The sequence below is a fragment of the Oryctolagus cuniculus genome, chromosome 12 (assembly GCF_964237555.1).
Source record: "Oryctolagus cuniculus chromosome 12, mOryCun1.1, whole genome shotgun sequence".
Classification (NCBI taxonomy): domain Eukaryota; kingdom Metazoa; phylum Chordata; class Mammalia; order Lagomorpha; family Leporidae; genus Oryctolagus; species Oryctolagus cuniculus.
In genome coordinates this window covers 88,935,364-88,956,726 of record NC_091443.1, presented here as the reverse complement: position 1 = coordinate 88,956,726, position 21,363 = coordinate 88,935,364, and the positions used below count along the sequence as shown (strand labels likewise).

At 59.9% G+C, this 21,363-nt stretch overlaps 1 protein-coding gene across 18 annotated transcripts in view; it reads left to right on the top strand.

The window, feature by feature from the left end:
* The window catches only part of MEGF11 (multiple EGF like domains 11), a 320,058-nt gene that overhangs the window by 263,393 nt on the left and 35,302 nt on the right, over window positions 1-21,363 (top strand). For all 18 annotated transcript variants that reach the window (XR_007910143.2, XR_007910144.2, XR_007910140.2 and 15 more), the window contains 10 exons: window positions 3,743-3,863; window positions 4,489-4,652; window positions 5,616-5,718; window positions 9,730-9,876; window positions 10,441-10,575; window positions 16,208-16,336; window positions 17,187-17,315; window positions 17,711-17,839; window positions 18,572-18,700; window positions 19,909-20,145. Coding sequence is in view for 12 of the 18 variants with exons in the window: in XM_051821840.2 (XP_051677800.2) it covers window positions 3,743-3,863; window positions 4,489-4,652; window positions 5,616-5,718; window positions 9,730-9,876; window positions 10,441-10,575; window positions 16,208-16,336; window positions 17,187-17,315; window positions 17,711-17,839; window positions 18,572-18,700; window positions 19,909-20,145 (1,423 nt within the window). In the remaining 6 variants the exon portion in view is untranslated. The remainder of the gene's footprint in view (window positions 1-3,742; window positions 3,864-4,488; window positions 4,653-5,615; window positions 5,719-9,729; window positions 9,877-10,440; window positions 10,576-16,207; window positions 16,337-17,186; window positions 17,316-17,710; window positions 17,840-18,571; window positions 18,701-19,908; window positions 20,146-21,363) is intronic.

The window sequence follows — 21,363 nt, the reverse complement described above, 5'->3', positions numbered from 1 at the left end:
GTCAGCTGCTGCTGTTATCAGTGACGCCCTAATTAGGTCCTGTGAGGTTTCCTGTGTGTGGGAGACACTGGTGTTCGGTCAAACCGCTCCCGCTTCGCCTTGTGCGCCACGTGCTGCTCTTGCTCCCTGGGAAATCATAGATGGGGCTCCCTGCTCGGGAGTCCCACCAGCCTACCCCTCGGAGCTGGGAGAGGGGGTGCACGGGAGGGTGGGGAAGCGGCGTGGCAGCCCAGGGCTGGCAGCGTGCTTGGCAAGGAGCTGTGTGCACACACACACTACACGCGTGCTGGCAGCATTGAGGCGACATCGGACACCAAAAGCAGCCCCCAGGGGTGGCCTGGAGGTTCAGGAATGGCAGCCGAGAGCAGGGAGCAGGAGGCCCCCAAAGGCTGCAGAACGCCTGTGCCCCTCCAATGCCACCCGCCTCCGGCCACTAGGCGGTGGGGACAAGCTCTGTCCTTCTCGCCGCGGTCTCACCGTGGCCCAGCACCAGGTCTGACACATACAAGCATTTCGTGAGTGTTGGAATTATTTCAGCACCCACTGTCCCGAGCCCCAGTACTGGACAATGACCCTGCTGGCGTAGACACCCCGTAAACCTGTGTAGACGGGATGACTGAGCGAGTGGGACTAAGTCACCGGGGCTAGTGTTCTTGCCTCACTTGAACCCCAGTACCGTGGGCCAGGGCCCGGCTCTTCGTCCTGTGGGGACCATCCCATCTCAAGGTCATTCCCTCGGCTGCTGCTCCCCAAGTCCTTTCTGCCCAGCCGCCTGCCTCCTGGGTCTGGGTCCAGAACCCAGTACCCTCCTACCCACAGAGGGGCCCTTAAGGGGACCAGCGATGAACCTGCACGGTCCCCTCCCGCTCTGCGCGAGGGAGGACCGACCACGCCCCCTACTCCAGAAACACCTGTGCGCTACCTGCCTGCCGCCAGGCAAACAGGCGCTCTGACATGAGGCCGAGCTGTGCATTCCTTTTCCCACCCTGGACCTAATGGCAAAGCCACGTGTTGCAGGGGAGAAACTTGACCAGCAAATAGAACCCGGGGTCATTGCCCACCGCCGTTGGGGCCACGTGGTGCACCGTGCGGGGTGGCAGGGGAGGGCAGAGGACATGTGTGGGACCGGCTCCCAGGCTGCCAGTCCACCAGGCGCTCTCTCAACTCAAGTTCACGGTGCTCGGAGCCAGTGCCGCACCTGTAATTAATAGGCCTTTGGAGAGGTGGACGAGGTCACAGGGGTGCTGAAGGTGCTGAGAGGGACCGCAGGCGTCCGTCCCCCGTGGAAGCTCAGGGACCTGTCTCAGCGGGAGGTGGAGAAATCCTGATTTCCCTGCAGGTGTGGCGTGGGGAGGGGAGATGTGGACAAAGGAAGATAGAATAACGCCTCGGCTTCCACGGTCAGGTGCTGGGAGGGGCGCAGGGCGTGGGGCTGGGGTGCATGCCCGTGTCCTGCTGTGTGCCTAGAGGGGCAGGGCCCTGTGGATAGGGACAGTGCGGGCGAACCCCGACTCCCACACGCCGCATGATCCTGGGCGAGGCCCTGGCCCTCCCGGCCTCCATTGCCTCCCCCGTGAGACCAGGGCAGCTGGAGCCGGGGTTCGTCCAGCTCTCACCCCACTGCTCCAGCACGTGTGTGCCCAGGCCGGGCATCCACGGAGCAGGAGGCCACCCAGTGGCTGTGAGTCTTGGAGGCCCAGGAGGGTGTCCCAGCCCTGGGCCTGCACGCCGCCACCCCTCACTCCTTTGGGTTGAAACCCCCTCTCCAGGCCACACACAAAGATGCTGAGAGTCAGAGCTAAAGGAACCCCTAGAGCCCACGCGGCCAGCGGCTCCCGGCTGGACACCTGCACAGCCGCAGCAGGCTGCCAGGAGCAGTTTTAAACACTTTGCAAACCGCTGGGAAATCCTGCACTCCCCACGATTAATTAGCATTGAATGAGCTCTGTGGGATCTCCCAGGTCAGTGTGCGCTGGCCAGGAGCTCTGATTGGCTGTGGGTGACATCATAGGAATCTCTAGGTCATGGGTGGTGGACAAGATACTGCCCAGAGCCCCAGGCCTGGTCCGGGGGGATGGACCCTGCCCCCTAGTCCCTCCTCCAGGCGGGGCACAAGCAAAAGGGGCTGCAGGGAGAGGAGCCTCCCCTCTGCCAAAGGTGCATGTCCTGGGGGTGAGACCAGATCCTTGGACCCTCAGAGGTGGGAGGTGAGCATCTTGACTCTGACCTTGTCACTGCCGCTGCTGGGACTGCCACCAGGGTCCACACAAGCTCTGGCCCAAGCTCTTCTGTGTTAAGATTCCCATGGAAGGGCAAGTGCTGTGGCGCAGTGGGCTAAGCTGCCACCTGTCCCTTTCTGATCCAGCTCCCAGTGAATGCGCCTGCGAAGGCAGTGGAGGATGGCCCAAGTCCTTGGGCCCCTGCACCCACGTGGGAGACCTGAAAAAGCTCCTGGCTCCTGGCCCAGGCCCAGCCATTGTGACCATTTGGAGCATGAACCAGCAGATGGAAAAGCTCTCTGGCACTCCCTCTCTCTCCCATTCTACCTTTCAAATAAAGAAATACATCTTAAAAACAAAACATTGCTATAGGAAGCTCAGTTCCCAGGCCCGAGAAGCTGGCTGGAGGCTCCCCTAGGAGGCAGCAGGAGTTCAACCTCCAATGAGCTCAGGCCCCAGGAGCCCCATGGTGCAGGGAGGGCAGGGCCCTTGCAGGCTCCCAGCCACACTCTGCAACACCCCCAGACCCTCCCCTGGCGGCCCCGTGCCCACACGCTCAGCTCTTGCCCAGCTGCGCCACCTTTGCCCCCACTTGTCTGAGCGACTGAGTGCTCCCGGCCTTCAAGGCCTCTGATGTCCCCATTCCTGGTTCCTCACCCCCAGACCCTGCAACTTGCCCCCAGCTCTGAACTGCTTCCTGGGCGGGCACAGGGAGGAGGGGGTGTCACTGGCTCTTACCCCTCTCAATCGGCTCCCTCTGGAGCCGTATAAAAGGCTGGGCCTCCTGCAGGTTAGCAGACTGCTTGTCCCCTGCCTCAGGCCTTGCTCACCTCAGTCTTCTGAGAGCTATTCCTGCCTGGGCAGCCTAGCGATGGGGCTTTTTGAGTGGGAGAGTCTTTTTTCTTAAGTTAAAAAAATTTTTAAAGTATTTTCATTTATTTGGAAGGTAGAGCTTCCCTTTGGTGGTTCACTCCCCAAGTGGCCGGGCTGGGCCAGGCCGGTGGTGCCAGGAGCTCCATCCAGCTTTCACGTGGGCAGCAGGGCCCCCACTACTTGAACCATCACCCCCAAAGTAGCCAGGGGCCCTTCTGTGGGTCCGCAGCCTGGGCTGGGCTTCTGCATGTCTACAGAATGCGCCCCCTGCTGGAGGCGCTGGCCGCCTGTTTCCTGCTCCTTTAGGCTGTCACCGGATGATTCCCCGTTGTCTCTCTGGCGGGGAAAGGGGCTGGCTGATCCGGCACAGAGAGGCAGCTGCGTTCTCCCGCCGCCTCGCGGTGGGGGCGGCAGGTGGAGGCCGTCTCGGGCTCGCCCTCTGACCGGCCGCCTTTGCTCACCGTCTGGTTACGGTGGGCCCACCTGGATGCCCTCCCCACCTCAAGGCGCTTGGTCACAGCTGCAGTGTCCCTCTGGCCATGGAAGGTGACATAATCCAGAGCTCGAGGCCTCGGGCTGCAGGTGCCTCCCAGCCATTATCCTGCCTACCCCAGCCACCTCTGCCCGAAACGTACCCCCTGTCTTCCCAGGGAGAGGTCTGTGTGGTTCCCTGTGCGGCAGGCACCTACGGCCCCAACTGCTCGTCGGTCTGCAGCTGCAGCAACGGCGGCACCTGCTCCCCAGTCGATGGCTCCTGCACCTGCATGGAAGGTAAGGTGCCCTTTCTCCCAAGCCCCGCCCCCGGCCCCACCCACCCACGTGCAGGGGCCGAGAGCCCGTGTTCCTCAGGTCCCAGCCAAGCCACCGCGCCTGCACCTTCAGCCGCAGGGTGTCTTGGGGGGACTCACGTCTGTGGTGCTGGAAGAATTTCGAGGCATGCGGCAAAGGGGGGCACCCACACGTGAGCCCTCCACAGAAGAGCTGTCACCTCCGCCAGGGTTGCAGGGACCCAGAACGGAGCAGGGGGCGGGGCCGCTGCGAAGCCCCTGCATGGGGAAGCAGCTGCCAGGCAAATGGCAGCCAGCCAGGGCACCTGACGGGACCCCCGGGGGGCAGTGCACTCCCCCCACCAGCAGGTTCCCTGCCCTAGGTGGGACCATCTGCCTGTCGCAGAAGCAGTGAGACCCCAGAGGCTGAGGCCTGGTTCCAGCCCCAGCTTCCCTAAGGGCTGTGCGTTTCTGAGCTGACCCTTCGCGGAGGGAGCATGGTTTGTGCCGTGCGCCGTACTGCGGGAGGGGCGTGTGTGTGTGTGTGTCTGTCTGTCTGTCTGTCTGTCTGTCTCCAGAGGCTGTGCTGAGCCTGGGTGGAGAGATGACCGCCCCCTTCCTCCCCGCAGGCTGGCAGGGCCCGGACTGCACCCTGCCGTGTCCCAGTGGGACGTGGGGCCTGAACTGTAACGAGAGCTGCGCCTGCGCCAACGGGGCGGCCTGCAGCCCCACAGACGGCGCCTGCTCCTGCACCCCCGGCTGGCTGGGAGCCACCTGTGAACTGCCCTGCCCTGTGAGTCCTGAGCAGGGGGTGTCCGCGTGGGTCCCCTCCCTGAGGTTCTTGTGCCCACAGAGGGCCCAGTCGGCATCGGGCTCCTAGTCCTGTCCTCCCTAGGGCCCGCCCCACTCTGGCCCTCGGTACTTGGCGGGTGGGGTGGGCCAGCACGGCTTCCCCCTCCCTGCTCCTGACGAATGGTACCGCCCGTCTCTGGCTGTCTGACCTGAGCCCAGTGCACCTCAGAATCCCTCACGACACAGTGCTGCAGCAGAGCCCCTGCTAACCTCCCCACCCCCACCCGACCAGAGCCCCATTCCTTGAGGGGTAGCATCCAAGCTTCCTCCGGGTTCCAACAGCCGAAACTTCCATGACAGAGTGTGGGGGCTGAAACCGATCATCGCCCCTAATCCCTGGTCTCGGGTACAGAAAAGTGAAGCCAGCCGATGTGAACCAGAGTGCCGGGGGCCTCAGGCGCCCCACGGCCTTGGCCTCGCGCCCTAGCTTTGCCACAGCCCTGGTTGCCTTGAGTGGGCACCTCACCGCTTGTATCCTGTGTCCTGTGTTTCAAAGGGGAACGTAATTAAGAGGTGTGGGGTGTGGCTCTTGATACCTGATGAGCTCACAGCCAACGTGTTAGCATCTTCTTCCCGCACATCAGTCACCGCTCACCTCTGGGCCGTGTGTCACAATCTCCAGTGCCCCTGTGAACAGTTTGAGTTCACGGTCACGTCCGCTCTCTGAGCCTCGTCGTCTAGATTGGAGCAGGAGCACGGCTTCCCCCTGCAAACCTCACACTCCTGTTTGTGCAGCGGAGCTTGTCTTTGGAGCTCCCGCGTGGCCCTGGGGGGTCTCTGGTCACGGCGAGTGTCCGCCCGCGCCCCTGGGGAGCTGTGGCACACCCTGTCGTCCATATCCTGTGGAGGTGCTTGAGCCCCTGGAAGGCCAGCTCGGGTCACCTGCCTCCCGTTCTCTGCACAGGACGGCACGTTTGGGCTGAACTGCAGCGAACACTGTGACTGCAGCCATGCTGACGGCTGTGACCCCGTCACCGGCCACTGCTGCTGCCTGGCGGGATGGACAGGTAGGGCCCTGGTGTTGGCCGCTCCCTGCAGCTCCTGGCTGCTCCTGCTCTTCCACTGCCTTTCTCCTTGCTCCCTCCCCTCTGTCTGCACAAATCCAGGGAAGCGCCACCCTGTACAGCTCGCGTTCCGCCTGCAGAGACCAAGGACTGAGGTCGGTGGGTGCGGGATCCGGCCAGCCGGAGAGGACGGGAGCTTTCTCCTGAGCCTGCCCGGTTCCTGCTCCTTCCTCTCTCCTCTCTGGCTAAATCCCACCCCCTCCTCTCCGTGCCACTGCCAGGCCTGGTGCCACTCTCAGTGCCACTGCCACTGACACCCTGTCTCATCTGGCACTGCCTCCGCCTCCCCGCTGGCCTGCACAGACCCCTTCATATCAGTGCCCACTCAGAAGGCCTCGGCGGCTTCCTGTGACTCTTAAATAAAATCCAAAATCCAGACCATAGCCCTGGGTACCCAGGACCTGGCCCTACCCCTCCATCTCTCGCCTGCTCCTCCGGGGCTGCCCTCCAGCCCCCAGGGCCAGGGTTGACTTCTCCAGGGAGCTGGCAGCCCTTGGGGCTCCTGCCTCTGTGTCATTCGCTCTACAGCTCGAGCGTCAGCCCTGGGGAGGCATTTGCCCCCCTGTAGCTGCTGAGACATGGTGTGATGATTGAGGACACGGCGGGGGTGGGGGCGCCACAGCAGTTGGGTCACTGTTTGGGACACGTGGATCCCACAGCAGAGTGCCCAGTTCCCGTCCCAGCTCCTCCACTTCCAGCCCAGCTGCCTGCTATCACACACCCTGGGAGGCAGCAAACTGATGGTTCAAGTAGTTGGGTTCTTGCCACGCACGTGGGACATCCGGATGGAGCTCCTGGCTCCCAGCTTCGGCCTGGCCCAGCCCTGGCTGCTGTGGCCATTTGGGGAGTAAACCAGTGGATGGGAGACTCTCTCTCTCTCTTTCTCTCTCATTTCAAATAAAATGAAGATAACTTTTTGAAAAAGAACGTAGACCCGGAGTGAGACTGCCTGGGCTCGTGGCACCGGGTGAGTCCTTTAGCCAGTCGGGGCCGAGTCTTCTGCCCAGAAAGTCCTCGCTGCCCCACCGTGGTTTTGCAGTTGAATGGCGTCGGGCCCCACAGTGCAAACAGCGCCCCGCACGCAGGACGTGCTCGGTCACCATGGGCCTGGGATGCGTCCCGGGGGTGAACGCACTGGCCTGCGGAGACACAGCAGCGGCCGTTCCCGGAAGCGTGGCTCACCAGGGACGCAGTTCAGGGCTGGCTGCCGCACGGCGTCTGTCCCCCACTTGCTGCCCCGCGGCAAGGAGCAAGGCGTGGCCCTGGTCCCCGGCTCTGTAACCTTAGTGGGAACCAAGGGAAAATCCACTTTAACTTGTCACTGCCTTAGCTTCAACTGAGCTGATGGGATTTTAATGACATCTGACGCTTAAAAGTTCCGTCTTTGATGGACAGCCGGTCAGCAAGGCTGTTCTAAAGCTAATTCCCCCACAGCAGGTTCAGAAGGCCGGGCCTGGCCTCCCACTCCGTGGGCCATCCCCACCTGCCCTTCAGCCCCAGGCCCACTGCTCGTGCCTCGGTCTGGTGCTGCCCCAGGCAGCGGCCCATCTGCCTTCCCCTGGAAGTCACAAGCTTACTGCTGTCTGGCGCTATGGCTGTAGTCACCCCACCATGCACACAGAAGGTGCTCATTAAGTGTGGGTTTTTGTTTTTTGATTTTTTTTTTTTAAAGAAAGAACTTGGCCTATAACCATAGGTGGTTTTCCCCTTCCAACTGGAAGAGATCTTAAAGATTACCTTCTCCAACCTTTTTTTTTTTTTTTTTAAGATTTATTTATTTCAAAGTCCAGAGTTAGAGAGATCTTCCACCCACTGGTTCACTCCCCAGCTAGCTGCAACAGCTGGGGCTGGAAGAAGACCCGGAAGAAGCTCCTGGCTCTGGCTGTTGCTGCCATTTGAGGAGTGAACCAAAGGATGGACGGTCTCTTCGATCTCTTTGCTGACAGGATGTTCTGTACACCATGGTATCTGTGCAGTGTTAGAAAACAGCGTCTGCGTGGGACGGCCCTGCCTCCATCAGAATCAGAGGCCCCGCCAGCCAGCCAGACTCCCCTCAGGGCAGCACACCTCCCAGGGAACAGCAGTGTCCCCCGGCGTGCAGCCGAGTCCCCGGCTTTCAGCCACCACAGGCAGCTCACGGCTCTGGGATACACATTCTGCACCCAGGGATTCAACCCCCTGCACGTGGGAAACATTCCCCCAGTTGCATCTGCACTGCGTGTGTGCAGACTTTTTTCCTGGCCATCTTCCCTAAACAATGCAGGCCACCAGTCCAGAAACGGCTCCAGGTTTGCAGGAAGACACCTGGGGTGTGTGTGAGGTGCTTCAGGAGGTCCCTGAAATGTGGAGTCACAAGAGAAGGCTTTTTTTTTTTTAATTTTTAAAAATTTTATTTCGTTTCACTTGAAAGGCAAGAGAGGAAATATCTTCCCTCTGCTGTTTCACTCCCCAAATGCCTGCGACAGCCAGAGGGGAGCCTGCAACTCCTTACAGGGGTGGCAGGAACCCAAGGACTTGAGCCATCATCTGCCTCCCAGGATGTGCAGCAGCAGGAAGCTGGATCAGAAGCAGGCAAGCCAGGACTGCAACCAGGTACTCCGACAAGGACCTGGGATGCAAGTGTCCCAAGTGGCAATTGAAGCCGTTGTGCCAAATGCCTGCCAGAAAAGAGAAGTTTATTTTGGTGCAAAAAAAAAAAAAAGGTTGAAAACCATGCACAGGTTTTCCACGACATACATTTCCACGAATTTCTGGAAGACCCTTGTTATGCAGATACGAAGCCATCTTATACAAGGAAGTTGAACATCCTGGATTTGGGGATCCCTTGAGGGGATCCCGGGGCCAACCCTCCTTCCTGTGGATACCCAGGGGAAGGGGAGCCTTGAAGAGGCATCCCGAACTCTGAGTGGCTCCGTGGTTTCCACGTCCCGGGGCTCCCTTCGCGGGATTTTCCATGCCTGTCCAGGTGTCACCTCGTGGGTGACCCCCAGCAATGGGTAAACGGGCAACCATGGCTGCCAAATTCTCCCAGGAAAGGATCCCAGTCCTTGGGGAGAAGCCCACCGTCCCCTTTCCCAGAAAGTGGCATCCCAAGCCCCCCTGGCTGCACAGCTGAGACGGGGAGGGGCGGGGCCAGTAGAGCCTCCCTTCCCGCCTCGCCCCTTCCCTGCCCTCCGCACTTGCTGGCGGCCCAGGTGGGCTTGTACAGTTCCAGCTGCCTCTAAATTGGTCCCACCGCTCCCCTCCCGCTGCTGGGGCCGCTGTGTGCACTGGGGATGAGTGTCTGCCTCCCTCTTTCTCTCTCTCACAATCCCTGTCCTCCTAACAAGGCAGACATGATTTTTTAAACTAATTCTCTCCTCTCTCAGCCTCTAAGCCAAGTCAGTCTCCTGGGCTCAGGTGCGGGTCCGACTCTGAGCGCCGTGCCTGGGAGGAGCCCCCGCCCCAGAGCCAGCATCCAGACAACAGCCATGGACAGTGCCCTGTCCGCTTCCAGGCTGTGGTCCCCCCGACTCACATTTCTGCTGCCACAGCTCGAAATGCCTGCAGCCCTCGCTCCTCTCTCACTGGGCTGTTCCACCTGTTCCCCGCAGGCCGCTCGCTTGTCAAATTGGAGGTCGTTCAATCGATGCGTTGGGTTACGACTAACGTTACTTATTTTTTTTCTTAATGAAGCAGAATGCATTAGAGCACAGAGTGCATCGCACGCAGGTGTGTGCTTAGGATGGAAACACATGACCCTGAGGATGGGGCTCAGAACAGTTGGAAGGGGGAGGCCCACCTCGGAGGGCCACCCCCACCTGCACCCACCCGCACCCTCCTCCAAGCCCCTGAGCCCGGCCCAGCCAGAAGCAGCAGCTTACAAGTCCTCCCTCCTGGCCCAGCGCCCTGCCTCCCCCACTGCATCCTGCGCTGTGCTCCTCCCTCTGACTTCCCTCTGCCTCTGGCCCGCAGGCGTCCGCTGTGACAGCACCTGCCCGCCTGGGCGCTGGGGTCCCAACTGCTCCGTCTCCTGCAGCTGTGAGAACGGCGGCTCCTGCTCGCCAGAGGACGGGAGCTGCGAGTGTGCCCCTGGCTTCCGAGGACCCCTGTGCCAGAGAAGTAAGTCCCCCAGCACGGGGACCCAACGCTTCCATTAGGCCCGGGCCTGGCCTGAGTGGGGCTGCGCTCCAGGAGCCGGCGCCCATGGCCTCTCTCTCCCTCCTAGTCCTCTGTGCTTGCACCAGTCGTTCTGTCCTCAAGGCCAAGCTCAGGCCCAGCCCGGCTCCCCTGAGGCAACAGCACCATGCAGCTCCCTCCATAGTCCTTATTTTTATTTTAGCTGAGAGAGCTCTCCCATCCATTGGTTCACTCCCCAGATGCCCACATCAGCCAGAGCCGAGCCAGGCCAAAGCCAGGAGCTTGGAATTCAATCTGGGACTCCCACGTGGGTGGCAGGGACCCAGGTCCTCGAGCCATCAGCCCCTTCCCCCCAGCGTGCATCAGCAGGAAGCTGGGGAGGAAGAGGAGGAGCCGGGACTTGAACCCAGGCACTGCACCCCACACCTCCGCATCCACATCTGTGTTTTCAGGAGCTTCTTCCCTCTAGCGCCATGTGGCCCAGGAGGGGTGGCTGGAATGGCTGGGGACCCTGGACACTGACCACCCTCTCCCCTTCACTCTCAGTCTGCCCCCCTGGGTTCTACGGCCATGACTGTGCCCAGCCGTGCCCCCTCTGCGTGCACAGCAGTGGGCCCTGTCACCACGTCAGTGGCATCTGTGAGTGCCTCCCAGGCTTCTCTGGAGCCCTCTGCAATCAAGGTACCGTTTCTGGGACTGGCACGGGCAGGGCGGCAGGGGGAGGGGGAGGGGAGTGGCAGGCAAGGGAGAGCTCAGGATCCCTGTCCTTAGGAGGCAGCTCCTTCCCGACGCTCAGAGAAGCTAAGCAGTTTGTCCGTGGTCTCACAGCAGGTGGCAGGAACAAGTTCTGACCCCAATACCCACACAAAAGGGATGACAAACGAAATCGGCCCCAAAGGGATTGGCCTCAGCAGTGGCTCTGTGCCTAGTGCACCTTGTGCCATGTGTGCGGGCACAGGGTCGGTGCTGGCCCCGCCTGGGGGCGGCAGCATCCCAGCCCCCCAGCCCGTCGCCTCCCGCACGCAGCCAGCATCACTGATCCCTCGCCGTTCTGACCTCAGAATCCTTCACTACACTAAAGGCAAGCAGCTGCCGCCTCCCGCAGGAGCGGAGAGGGGGAAAAGCTCACTTGTCTGTGGGTGGGCGACTGTCTTAGCTCTGAAGGCAAAGCCTTCGTTTGTAGCATTTGAAGATCTCTAGAATACACATCCCCGCTGTGGCCGATTTCAAAGTGCCCGCGGTTCAAGATCATTCACAAAATCCCCTAGTATCAGCAACCAGCCAAGGCAGGAGCCTCTCTGGGCTCGCACCCCTCGGGGCTCAGCGCAGCCCTGGCTTCCTTAGGCCAGTGGGGGGGAGGCGGGGGGGATCCCTGCAGACTGCTGGGCTGCAGCTTAGGCGTTCACCTGCAAGGTGGAGAAGAAAGAAAGGCATTCTGGGTAGAGAAGTAGCTCAGGCAAAGCACAGAGACTGAGGCGTGCTGCTATCCAGGAGCAGGGAGCGGCTGCAGGGCGTGCTAACCAGCCATGGATGGACAGAGTGGGCAGAGAAGGCAGGGGTGTGTGTGTGTGTGTGTGTGTGTGTTGGGGGCGGGGGCTTCAGGACAGCTTTGAGTACAGATTGTGAGCCTTGCACTCTGACCCACAGGGCGTAAAGGGAGCCTCAAACATACAGCTAGATGCAACTTCAAGGTCATTGGTGCAAGAATCTTGTCTGACCCCTGCTTAGATACTCCCATTAACAGAGAGCTCACTACCTCCCAGGGGGACCCATTCTTTTGATGAATAATCGCTGCCGAGCTGCGCTGTTTCTGAAAGTCCGTGGGGCCGTTAATATGTATGAGCGGGAGATTGGCTCCGTGATGCTTTGAGGTCACGGGGAGCGTGGGCCCCAGAGAAGCACACGTGACCGTTTCATTCGCCCGCAGCCCTTTGGGGACGGTTTCATCATCCTAATGTGGCGCACCGAGATTTGCTTATTAAACGTGGGCGAACCCAGCGTCCATACTGGAAGGCTGGGTCTACACCAGGGCCAGGCAGCCGGAGGAGGAACTCCTGGATCCCTCATTGCCTGGTTTATCCCGCGGGCTTCAAGAGCATTTTCTACCCCACAGATCTAATAGGGTTTACTATTAATGGCAATTGCCCTGGTTAAGTCTCAGCCCTTGTAAAAAATGGAGCTGACACTTTCTAATGAGCGGCTTTCCAGCGAGTTACAGATTACGGGCCCTGCTTACGCAGGATCATCGAGCGTGGATGAAATATCACCAGATGCTGGCTCTCCACCGCCCCGCTCGGCGCTCTGCTCTCCGTGCAGAGCAGGAGTGGACCGGTGAACTTGCCAGACGGACCGCGTTAGCAGCCCTGGGGTGAATCCATCAGCCTCCTGAGTGGAAAGAGGCTTCAGAGATAAGACTGTCTTAAGCTCAAAGTTGATTTTTTTTATAAAGATCTTATTTATTTATTTGAAAGGCAGAGTTACAGACAGAGGGAGAGGTCTTCCATCCACTGGTTTACTCCCCAAATAGCCGCATCGGTGGGGGCTGGGCAGATCCAAAGCCAGGAGCTTCTTCAGGTCTCCCACGTGGGTGCAGGGGCCCAAGCACTAGGGCCGTCTTCTACTGCTTTCCCAGGCCACGGCAGAGAGCTGGATCAGAAGTGGAGTAGCTGGGACTAGAACTGGTGCCCGTATGGGATGCCGGCACCACAGGCAGAAGCTTAGCCCACTACACCACAGCATTGGCCCCAAAGTTGATTTTGAGGGTGGGCTGCAGCAGCCTACCCACCCCCTCCCCCCAGGGCCGGCCCTGGAGGATGGGCTCTGGGAGGCAAGCACGTGTGGGAGACAGGTTAGATGGAAGGGGCTGGGGGAGCCTGTTTTCCAGGAAGCTGAAGGTGGCGCCTGAGCTGCAAACAGGTGAGAGGTGTGCCCTCCTTCCTGGGTGGCCTCGCCTACGGAGAGGCTGTTTGTCAGTGGAAGCAGAGAGCCCCGCATCAGCAACCCCAGCCCAAAGCCGAGGAGTGAGGGCTCTCCTCCCCATTTTCAAGATGGGAAAATGGAGACCAGGAAGGGTGATGGATTTGTTCAGAGGTTCTTGGCACAGTGTCCTAGCTGTGCATCCTTGGAAAGGTTGCTTGACCTCTCAGCGCCTCAGCTCCTATGTGCAGAGTCAACAACAGGAAGCAGCAATGGGAATGTATAACAATGAAAGCACTGCGGGGTAGGTGAGCTATTGGTGGAGCACTTTGAGTAGTCCTGGTGCGCAGAAGCACCATATCCATGTCAAATCACTTGTGGAAAATGAATTAAAAGATCAATTTATTTTTGGTGCAAAAAATTTTGAAATCCATGCATAGGAGGGGTCTTCAAAGAATTTATGAAAGCGATGGGAGTATGGTCCGTTAGGACACCACTGAGGACGCCACATCCGGGTGCCTGGGTTTAAGTCCCAGCTCAACTTCCAGTCCACTCCCTGCTAATGTGCACCCCAGGAGGCAGCAGGTGATGGCCCAAGTACTTGGGACCCCACCACCCACGTGGGAGACCTAGGTTGAGTTCTCAGTGGCTGGCTATGGCCTCAATGTTACAGGCATTTGGGGGTGGGGGTGAACTAGTAGTTGGAAGACCTCTCTCTCTCTCTGCCTTTTTTTTTTTTTTTAAGAATTATTTTTATTTATTTGAAAGTTACAAAGAGAGAGGTCTTCCGTTCCACTGGTTCACTCCCCTAATGACCAAAACAGCCAAAGCTGACCTGAATCCAGGAGCCAGGAGCTTCCTCTGGGTCTCCCATGTGGGTGCAGGGGCCCAAGCACTTGGGCCATCTTCTGCTGCTTTCCCAGGCCACAGCAGAGAGCTGGATCGGAAGTGAAGCACCCAGGACTAGAACCGGCGCCCACATGGGATGCTGGCACTGCAGGCTGGGGCTTTAATGCTGTGCCACAGCACTGGCCCTTCTCCCTTTCAAATAAATAAATAAAATGTCTTAATTCATAAACAATGTGTATTTTGAAAAAAACTATGCATGCATTTCGAATTTTTTGCATCAAAATTCATTTTCTATGAGCTTTTCACGTACCCTCCTGTGTTCATTGAATAGACAATAAACCAGGAGCCAGACCCAAGGCTTTGGACTGGAGGCTGTGTGCACTGAGCAGCCTTGCAGTCCGGTGCAGGAGTGGCCCAGGTGACTCCCAGGCACGAGGTGGCCGCGGTGTGGTGAGGGCGGGCCAGCCCTAGGAGAGGCATGTGGGGTACAGAGGGTGCCCGCTCAAGGCTTGGAGACTGGGACCTAGGAAATCACTTCTCAAGAATGAACACTTCCCATGATCCTCTCTGTGTCTTGACTACTGCAGACCTCAGGGAAGCAAGATGCTGCCCTCCCCTCACCCACACCCGTGTTCCTGGAAGATGTGGGGCTGGCTGGAGCTGGGCTTTGCGGGGAACCCCCAGACCCCAGCAGAGCCCCCCGGGAGGTTGCTGCTCCCCAGGCTGATTTTGGCCATTCTAGAACATTCCTTGAGTGTTGGCTACATAGCGGCCACTGTGTTTGGCACTCAAACACAACAAAAATGGGAGCGCCACGTTCCCCGCCACGTCCAGAGGGGCGAGTTCCGAGCTCAGCTTCTCCCGGGAGAACTCGGCAGCTGAGCGGGGAGAAAGGTTTTTCCCACACTCGGTCACCAGGCCTCTAGCACCTGCTGCTTTTCCAGGCATTGTGTGGACACGGGTGGGACTTGGGCCTGGCCAGGACAGGCTCCCAAGTCACAGTACTGGAAGACCAGGACGGAAACTGGTCAAACAGGGACACCACCACCCCAAACGGAAAAATCCTTACGGTGCCATTCAGCTTTTGGGTGATGTTTGAAAAAATAACTGGTTTGAAAACGATAAACATTAGTTTCCTTGCACTTTACACACATTTCCTCACACACACAGAGACCCGGAAATGAAACCGGGAGACCGTAGGAGCCCAGGCTGCTCCTAGTTTGTCCTGCTGTCCTGTGCACATGGCTTCCACCTCTGAAGAGAGGTGGCAGGCCGGTGCGGCGGCTCACCAGGCTAATCCTCCACCTTGCGGCACCGGCACACCGGGTTCTAGTCCTGGTCGGGGCACCGGATTCTGTCCCGGTTGCCCCTCTTCCAGTCCAGCTCTCTGCTGTGGCCAGGGAGTACAGTGGAGGATGGCCCAAGTGCTTGGGCCCTGCACCCGCATGGGAGACCAGGAGAAGCACCTGGCTCCTGGCTCCTGCCATCGGATCAGTGCGGTGCGCCGGCTGCAGCGCACCAGCCACGGCAGCCATTGGAGGGTGAACCAACGGCAAAGGAAGACCTTTCTCTCTGTCTCTCTCTCCACTCTGCCTGTCAAAAAAATAAAAAAAAATAATGGCTGCTGGGGCTCCAGCCATTCTGTCCATAGTTCTCCACAGTGCATGTTACCCTTCAGCAAGAAGGGTGGGCGGGGCAGGCAAAATAAAGACCCTTTTCCACTCACCCATTGGCCAGGAAGTAGTCCCAGGGCCACCCCTCACTGAACAGGAGCCCGAGAATAAAGTCTGCATTCCAGGTGGCCCGAGCCCAGCTGAAACTCGAGGTTCTACTTTGAAGGATGACGGGAATTGGTACCAGGAGCAGCCAGCAGTCTGCCACGGTGGCCCGGGTGTCTGGGAGCGGGCGATAAGCACTGTGTGCGAGGCTCCCCAGGGAGCCTGGTACCCCAGGGGGAGCCACTGAAGCCATGAGCGCTGGAAAGAGAGCTGTGCTTTGGGGAGCTCAAGCTGTAGGGAGCAGGTGGGGGGCGAGTCTCAGGGGACTTGCAGCCTGGCCGAGGAAGCCGGCCCTTCCTCCAGGAGGACGCGTGAGCAACGTCCCGCAAGTGACTCAGGATGCTCAGGGGAGAACGGGGCCTGGCGAACCCAGGAGGGCTTTCTGGAGGAGGAGGCTGAGTGGGGGTCAGAGGAATCAGATGGACAGGGCTCAACCTTCAGGGCCGGTCCAGCCTGGGGACCCGTGATGCTGGCCAGGTGGAAAGCGGGGGGCTGCGGAGCAGTACAGGGAGCACTGGATTGAGAGACCAGAGCGATGGTGCCCAGCCTTACCACCTCCCCTCTGTGAGACCCAAGTTGAGTGACTCCACCTCTGTGCACCTCCACGTGCCCCTCTGTCAAAGGTGAGGTCGCAACGGAGCCTCCAGGAGGCGGCCGCTGTGGGCCTGAGAGGGACAAGTTCCTTGTGCGCAAACGGAGAAGCGTGACGGGGGCTCCACGTGGAACTCGCATGGGTGGGAGGGCCGGTGCGAGCTGCCCTGTGCCCGCAGTGTGTGCCGGAGGGCGCTTTGGACAGGACTGCGCGCAGCTCTGCTCCTGTGCCAACAACGGGACCTGCAGCCCCATCGACGGCTCCTGCCAGTGCTTCCCTGGCTGGATCGGCAAGGACTGCTCCCAGGGTAAGCTGCCGCCCCGGCCCGGCCCTGACCCCTCCCTCTGCTGTCCAGTACCTTGATGCCCTGTGCCTCCACTTCTGTGCCTAAAACCTTCTACGGATGACAGGCTCACTCAGCTCTACAGCTGACACGATGAATGCTTAGGATTGATCAGGGGTATTAAGTGCTGGCATTAAAGGTATCGATACTATTAATTGTGCTATTAATGCTATGCTGAGAATCAATAGTCCATTAGCACCTGGACGGGGAGGAGGAGAGGGCAGGGACTGGAGGGCTGGAGTTGGGGAAGGTGGAAGGGAGGCGATGCCAGGGCAGTCACCCAGGAGGGTGCGGGTGGCTCCTATGACATCCTGGGCATCACGAGCCTAGACAGGGCCTTGTAGGGGCTGCTCCTGTAAGGGGCACCCAATCTAGTGCACAGACAACAGCCCCTCCCTGGGGAGGCCCCAGTCTAAGGGTGGAGACCCAGCCTCTGCCCTGGGAGCTCCTTCCTTGACAGGCGAGGCAAAGGCCTGGTTGGACATCTCCGCCCTCAGGGGGCTCCCCAGCAGGAGAGGGGGTGGTCTCATCCTCATGGGGGAAGTTAGGACATCAGCGTACACCCCGTGAACCACAGTGCTCCCCGACAGGGAAGCTGCAGGGGCCTTCCAGCCAGGCTGTCCGGCACCAAAGCCTGGGAGAGTGGGTGGAGCCCTGCGCTTAATGGGAATGCCGGGTGACCAGGGAGGCCCGGGAACCGCCAGGAAACGTCCCCAGGGTCCATCCTGGAGTCTGGGCTCTGACACAGCCTCCCCCTTTCCACCTGCCCCTCTCTGCCTCGTTCCCCCCGCCCCACATCCTGCCTACCTCCCAGCTTGCCCAGCTGGATTCTGGGGTCCCGCCTGCTTCCACACCTGCAGCTGTCACAACGGGGCGAGCTGCAGCGCCGAGGACGGGGCCTGCCACTGCACCCCGGGCTGGACCGGACTCTTCTGCACACAGCGTAAGCTCCGCCTCCCGGCCTCCCCGCCACTCCGAATCCCATGCTGCAGCCTACTGGCCGCTGTGGGCATTGGCCAGGCCTGCCACAGAGGGAGGGAGGGAGGGAGGAAGGAAGGCAGGCAGGACCAGGACCAGGCAGCCCAGGGGCCAGGCTGCATTCTGGGGGGTGACAGACCCAAAGTCCTGGCAATCACCAAGTCCAGACCCTCCTTTGTCGGTGGGGCCTGGAGTCAGGAGGAACGGCCTCTGGCTGCACAGCAGAGACTTGAACCTGACCCCTGGCTCCCAGGCACCCTTTGTTGGAGGGATCCTCTTGTCCCCCAGCCCGAGAGTCCAGAGCACAGAGGCAGCCGTGCTCTGTGGCAAGTCCCCTAACGGGAGGCCCTGTTTCTGCAGGCTGCCCGGCAGCGTTTTTCGGGAAGGACTGTGGGCGTGTGTGCCAGTGTCAGAACGGCGCCAGCTGTGACCACATCAGCGGCAAGTGCACCTGCCGCACGGGCTTCACCGGACGACACTGTGAACAGAGTAAGCTGCCCCAGCCCTGAGCCCTGGCAACCTGCAGGGGAACCCAACTCCTTCAAGGTCCAGCATGGGGGCTCTGCACCCCTGGCTCCCTTCACCCCGGGGCAACCCCCAAGAAAAAAAGACTGATGATCATGATCATGCCCACGCTGATGTGAAGAACGTCTCCCTCCAGTTGAGATGGGGATGGGGCATGGAGGGCAAAGCAGAGGCCTGAGGGGCAATGAGGAAGGAGGAGGCGGCAGGATGTTGTTTATTTGAAAGGCAGAGTTAGAGGAAGGAGAGACAGAGATCTTCCATCCACTGGTTCACTCCCCAAATGGCTAGGGCTGAGGCAGGCTGAAGCCAGGAGCTACATCCAGGTCTCACCCACATGGGGTGGCAGGGGCCCAAGCCCCTGGGCTGCCTTTCACTGCTTTCCCAGGTGTATTAGCAGGGAGCTGGCTCGGAAGCTCAAACTGGCACCCATAGGTGATGCCGGCCTTGCAGGCTGTGGCTTAACCCACTGCACCACAGCGCTGGCCCCTTTGGCATCCGGCTCAAGCCCAGGCACATGGAGGCTGCTGCTTACTGTGTTGCATGAGGAAGGGGCAGGGGTGGTAGCATCTTCTCCTTCTCTTCCATGCCCCACCAAGCAACCAAAGCACAACAGAAGCTACAGGGAGAAGCTTCATCCATTCACAGAACTGAACGGGTGGAGAGTGAGTGTGTCTGTCTGCTCTTTATGCTACACAGGATGTGCACCAGGAAGCTTTGGCTACGGGTGTCAGCAGCTATGTGAGTGCATGAACAATGCCACCTGTGACCACGTCACCGGCACCTGTTATTGCACCCCGGGATTCAAAGGAATCAGGTGTGACCAAGGTAATCCGCCGGCACCAGAGTGCCTGGGTAGCGGGCTGTGGACAGAGCCCCAGGGAGGCCCGAGGGAGACTCCAACCGGAACAGCTGGGGCTTGTAAGGACAGGTTGCCTGAGCTGTATCTGGAACACGAATGGGAGTGGAGCAGGTGCAGAGGCTCAGGTGCTGCAGAGATGGAGCAGGCGGCCTTTCGGCCATGGCTTCTCCATGCTCATCTTCGGCAAGTTCTCCGTGAGCCAAGCGAGGGTAACCACGAGGTGCACACTGCCAGGCTCTAGCCCTGCCACTACCTCGCACTTCCTCTTCCCCCATGACACCAGCTTCCGGAGGGGCTCCACCTCGGTGCTCGCTGGGGACCCAGCGGCGGCAATAAGGGCTTGGCATATAAATGAGCACTCTGTAAGCGGGGGCTCTGTGCACAGAAAGGCCCTTTATGAAGTACCGCCGGCAGCTGAGGCACAAGGAGGTTGGTGGTAGGCGGGGCGAGGGGCGAGAGCGGCTCACAGCTATCCTTGGGACAGAAAAGGAGCCGCGTCACCCGGCCCTGCCTGCTGAGGCTCGCCCACTGGGAACGGCGATGCTGGCCAGCTGTTTGGCCGGCTGCTGGGCGAGCAGGACTGCCCCCTGGCTGCGCAGCACAGAACCAAGCGGTGTTGTGCTGGTGCTGTCTTGCCAGCCCCTCTTTTGCCGCTCACATGCCCCCAGGGAGGGCAGGGTTACTGTCCCTATACTGTAAGTGAGCAAACCGGGGACCCTGAGTCCCAAGGCTGGCTGCCGGCGGGGTGGGGGAAGGGTCTGTCTGCTCTGACTCCGCCAGTTACTGGTTGTGTGATCTCAGGTGGGTTACCCAACCTGTCAGTCACTTGGTTGTCACATGTGAAAGGAATTGACTGATCTCTCTCCCTCAGTGCAGTAGGAGAGTTTGCATGAGTCAATATCTAACCCATTTTTGGAATGGCATCAAGTGGCAAAACTTGTTACGATTCTGTTCCACAAATCCAATCACGTGCGTTCCTGGTCATGACGCTGGGGCCCCGCCCCCTAGGGCAGTTGAAGAAACCGAGGCACAGCGAGGGTTGGGGTCACGCGGTGACTGAAGAGCAGGCCCAGGGTGGGAACCAGGTGTCCTGGCCTCAGAGGGCAGGGTGGGAGGCGGAGCCCTGGAGGCGAAGGCCAGCTGGGCTGAGCGCCTCCGCCACCGTCTCCCACAGCGGCCCTCATGATGGAGGAGCTGAATCCCTACACCAAGATCAGCCCGGCGCTGGGCGCGGAGCGGCACTCGGTGGGTGCGGTCACGGGCATCATCCTGCTGCTGTTCCTCATCGTGGTGCTGCTGGGCCTGTTTGCCTGGCGCCGGCGCCGGCAGAAAGAAAAAGTGCGCGACCTGGCTCCCCGCGTCTCCTACACGCCCGCCATGCGCATGACCAGTACCGACTACTCCCTCTCAGGTAAGGGCTGTGCTGCCACGCGGGGTAGCCCGGGGGGACACCAGGCTTCTCGCCGAAGCGGGGTGGGTGCACTTCGGGGCTGGTTTGGCTGCTGCAGATCCCGAGAGATGAGGGGGTGGGAGAGGCATATGGGAGTCTAGAGGGTGGTGTTTCCTCGGCCCCCAGCTCTAAGCCACCTCCCACCTCCCCGGGGACTTCCCATCCTTCTCGCTGGGCGTCAGCCACAGGAGCACCCACACCAGCAGTCTCCAGGGGTCCAACGCTGCAGACTGACCTCCGTGCACCTCAGGAGGCTGCTGCCCAGGCCCGGGCAATTACTGCTCCTCTCCCAGTTCGCAGCGTTAGAAGGGCCCGGTTACAGCAGAATACAGCAGAAGGGGCGGTACCTGACCTGCAGGAGGCTTCAAAGCGAGAGCGATGGCCCCCTAGCGGTTGCACCAGAGCCCAGGCTGCCTGCAAATGCGGGCGCAACTCCAATGGGTATTCCACCTGGGAGCTTGAGGACGGGAGTGGGGCTGCTGGGCTGGCTCCTTCCTTTCCCCCGAACCCTGGGCTGCTTATTTAGCTAAACGATAGAGGCCAGGACACTGAAATTGCCCATATCCCTGGGCCACAGGCAGCCTGGGCTGTCTGCATGAGCACAGACGGTGGCTCTCTCCAGCCAGCATGGCAACAGCTACCCATGATGTTGCAGAAAAACTGAGATCATTCCAGGCCACTTCTGCCAAGCAGCACCTACTACATGAGGGTACTTCAAAAAGTTCATGGAAGATGCATATAATGACAAATCTATCCATGGACTTCAAAATTGTTTTGCACCAAAATAAACTTTTAATTCCATTTCCCCATGAACTTTTCAAAGTACCCACATCTAGCCAGCCCCATGCTAAGCAGGATAGACCGCGGCAAGGCAGCCCAGGTACAGGCCCTGCCTTCAAAGAGCTCCTGGCCCGCATGCCCGCCTGGGTTTCAGCCAAAGCAGACAGGCTCTGGTGAAATCCCACACCCACAGAGACATGGGGAGTTTCTTCTGGGACACGAGTGAGGCTGGCGGGGTTTCCCAGGCTTCCTGGGGCCATGTATTTCTCAGCCCGGTGGAGAGGTCTAGCAATCCTCAGAAGAGAAGGGCAGGAGCCGAGAGGAGTGGGCTTTCCTTACAGACTCACGACCATATAACCCCAGGAGGAATTAGGGGAGGGTCAGCCTTGTCCTCAACAG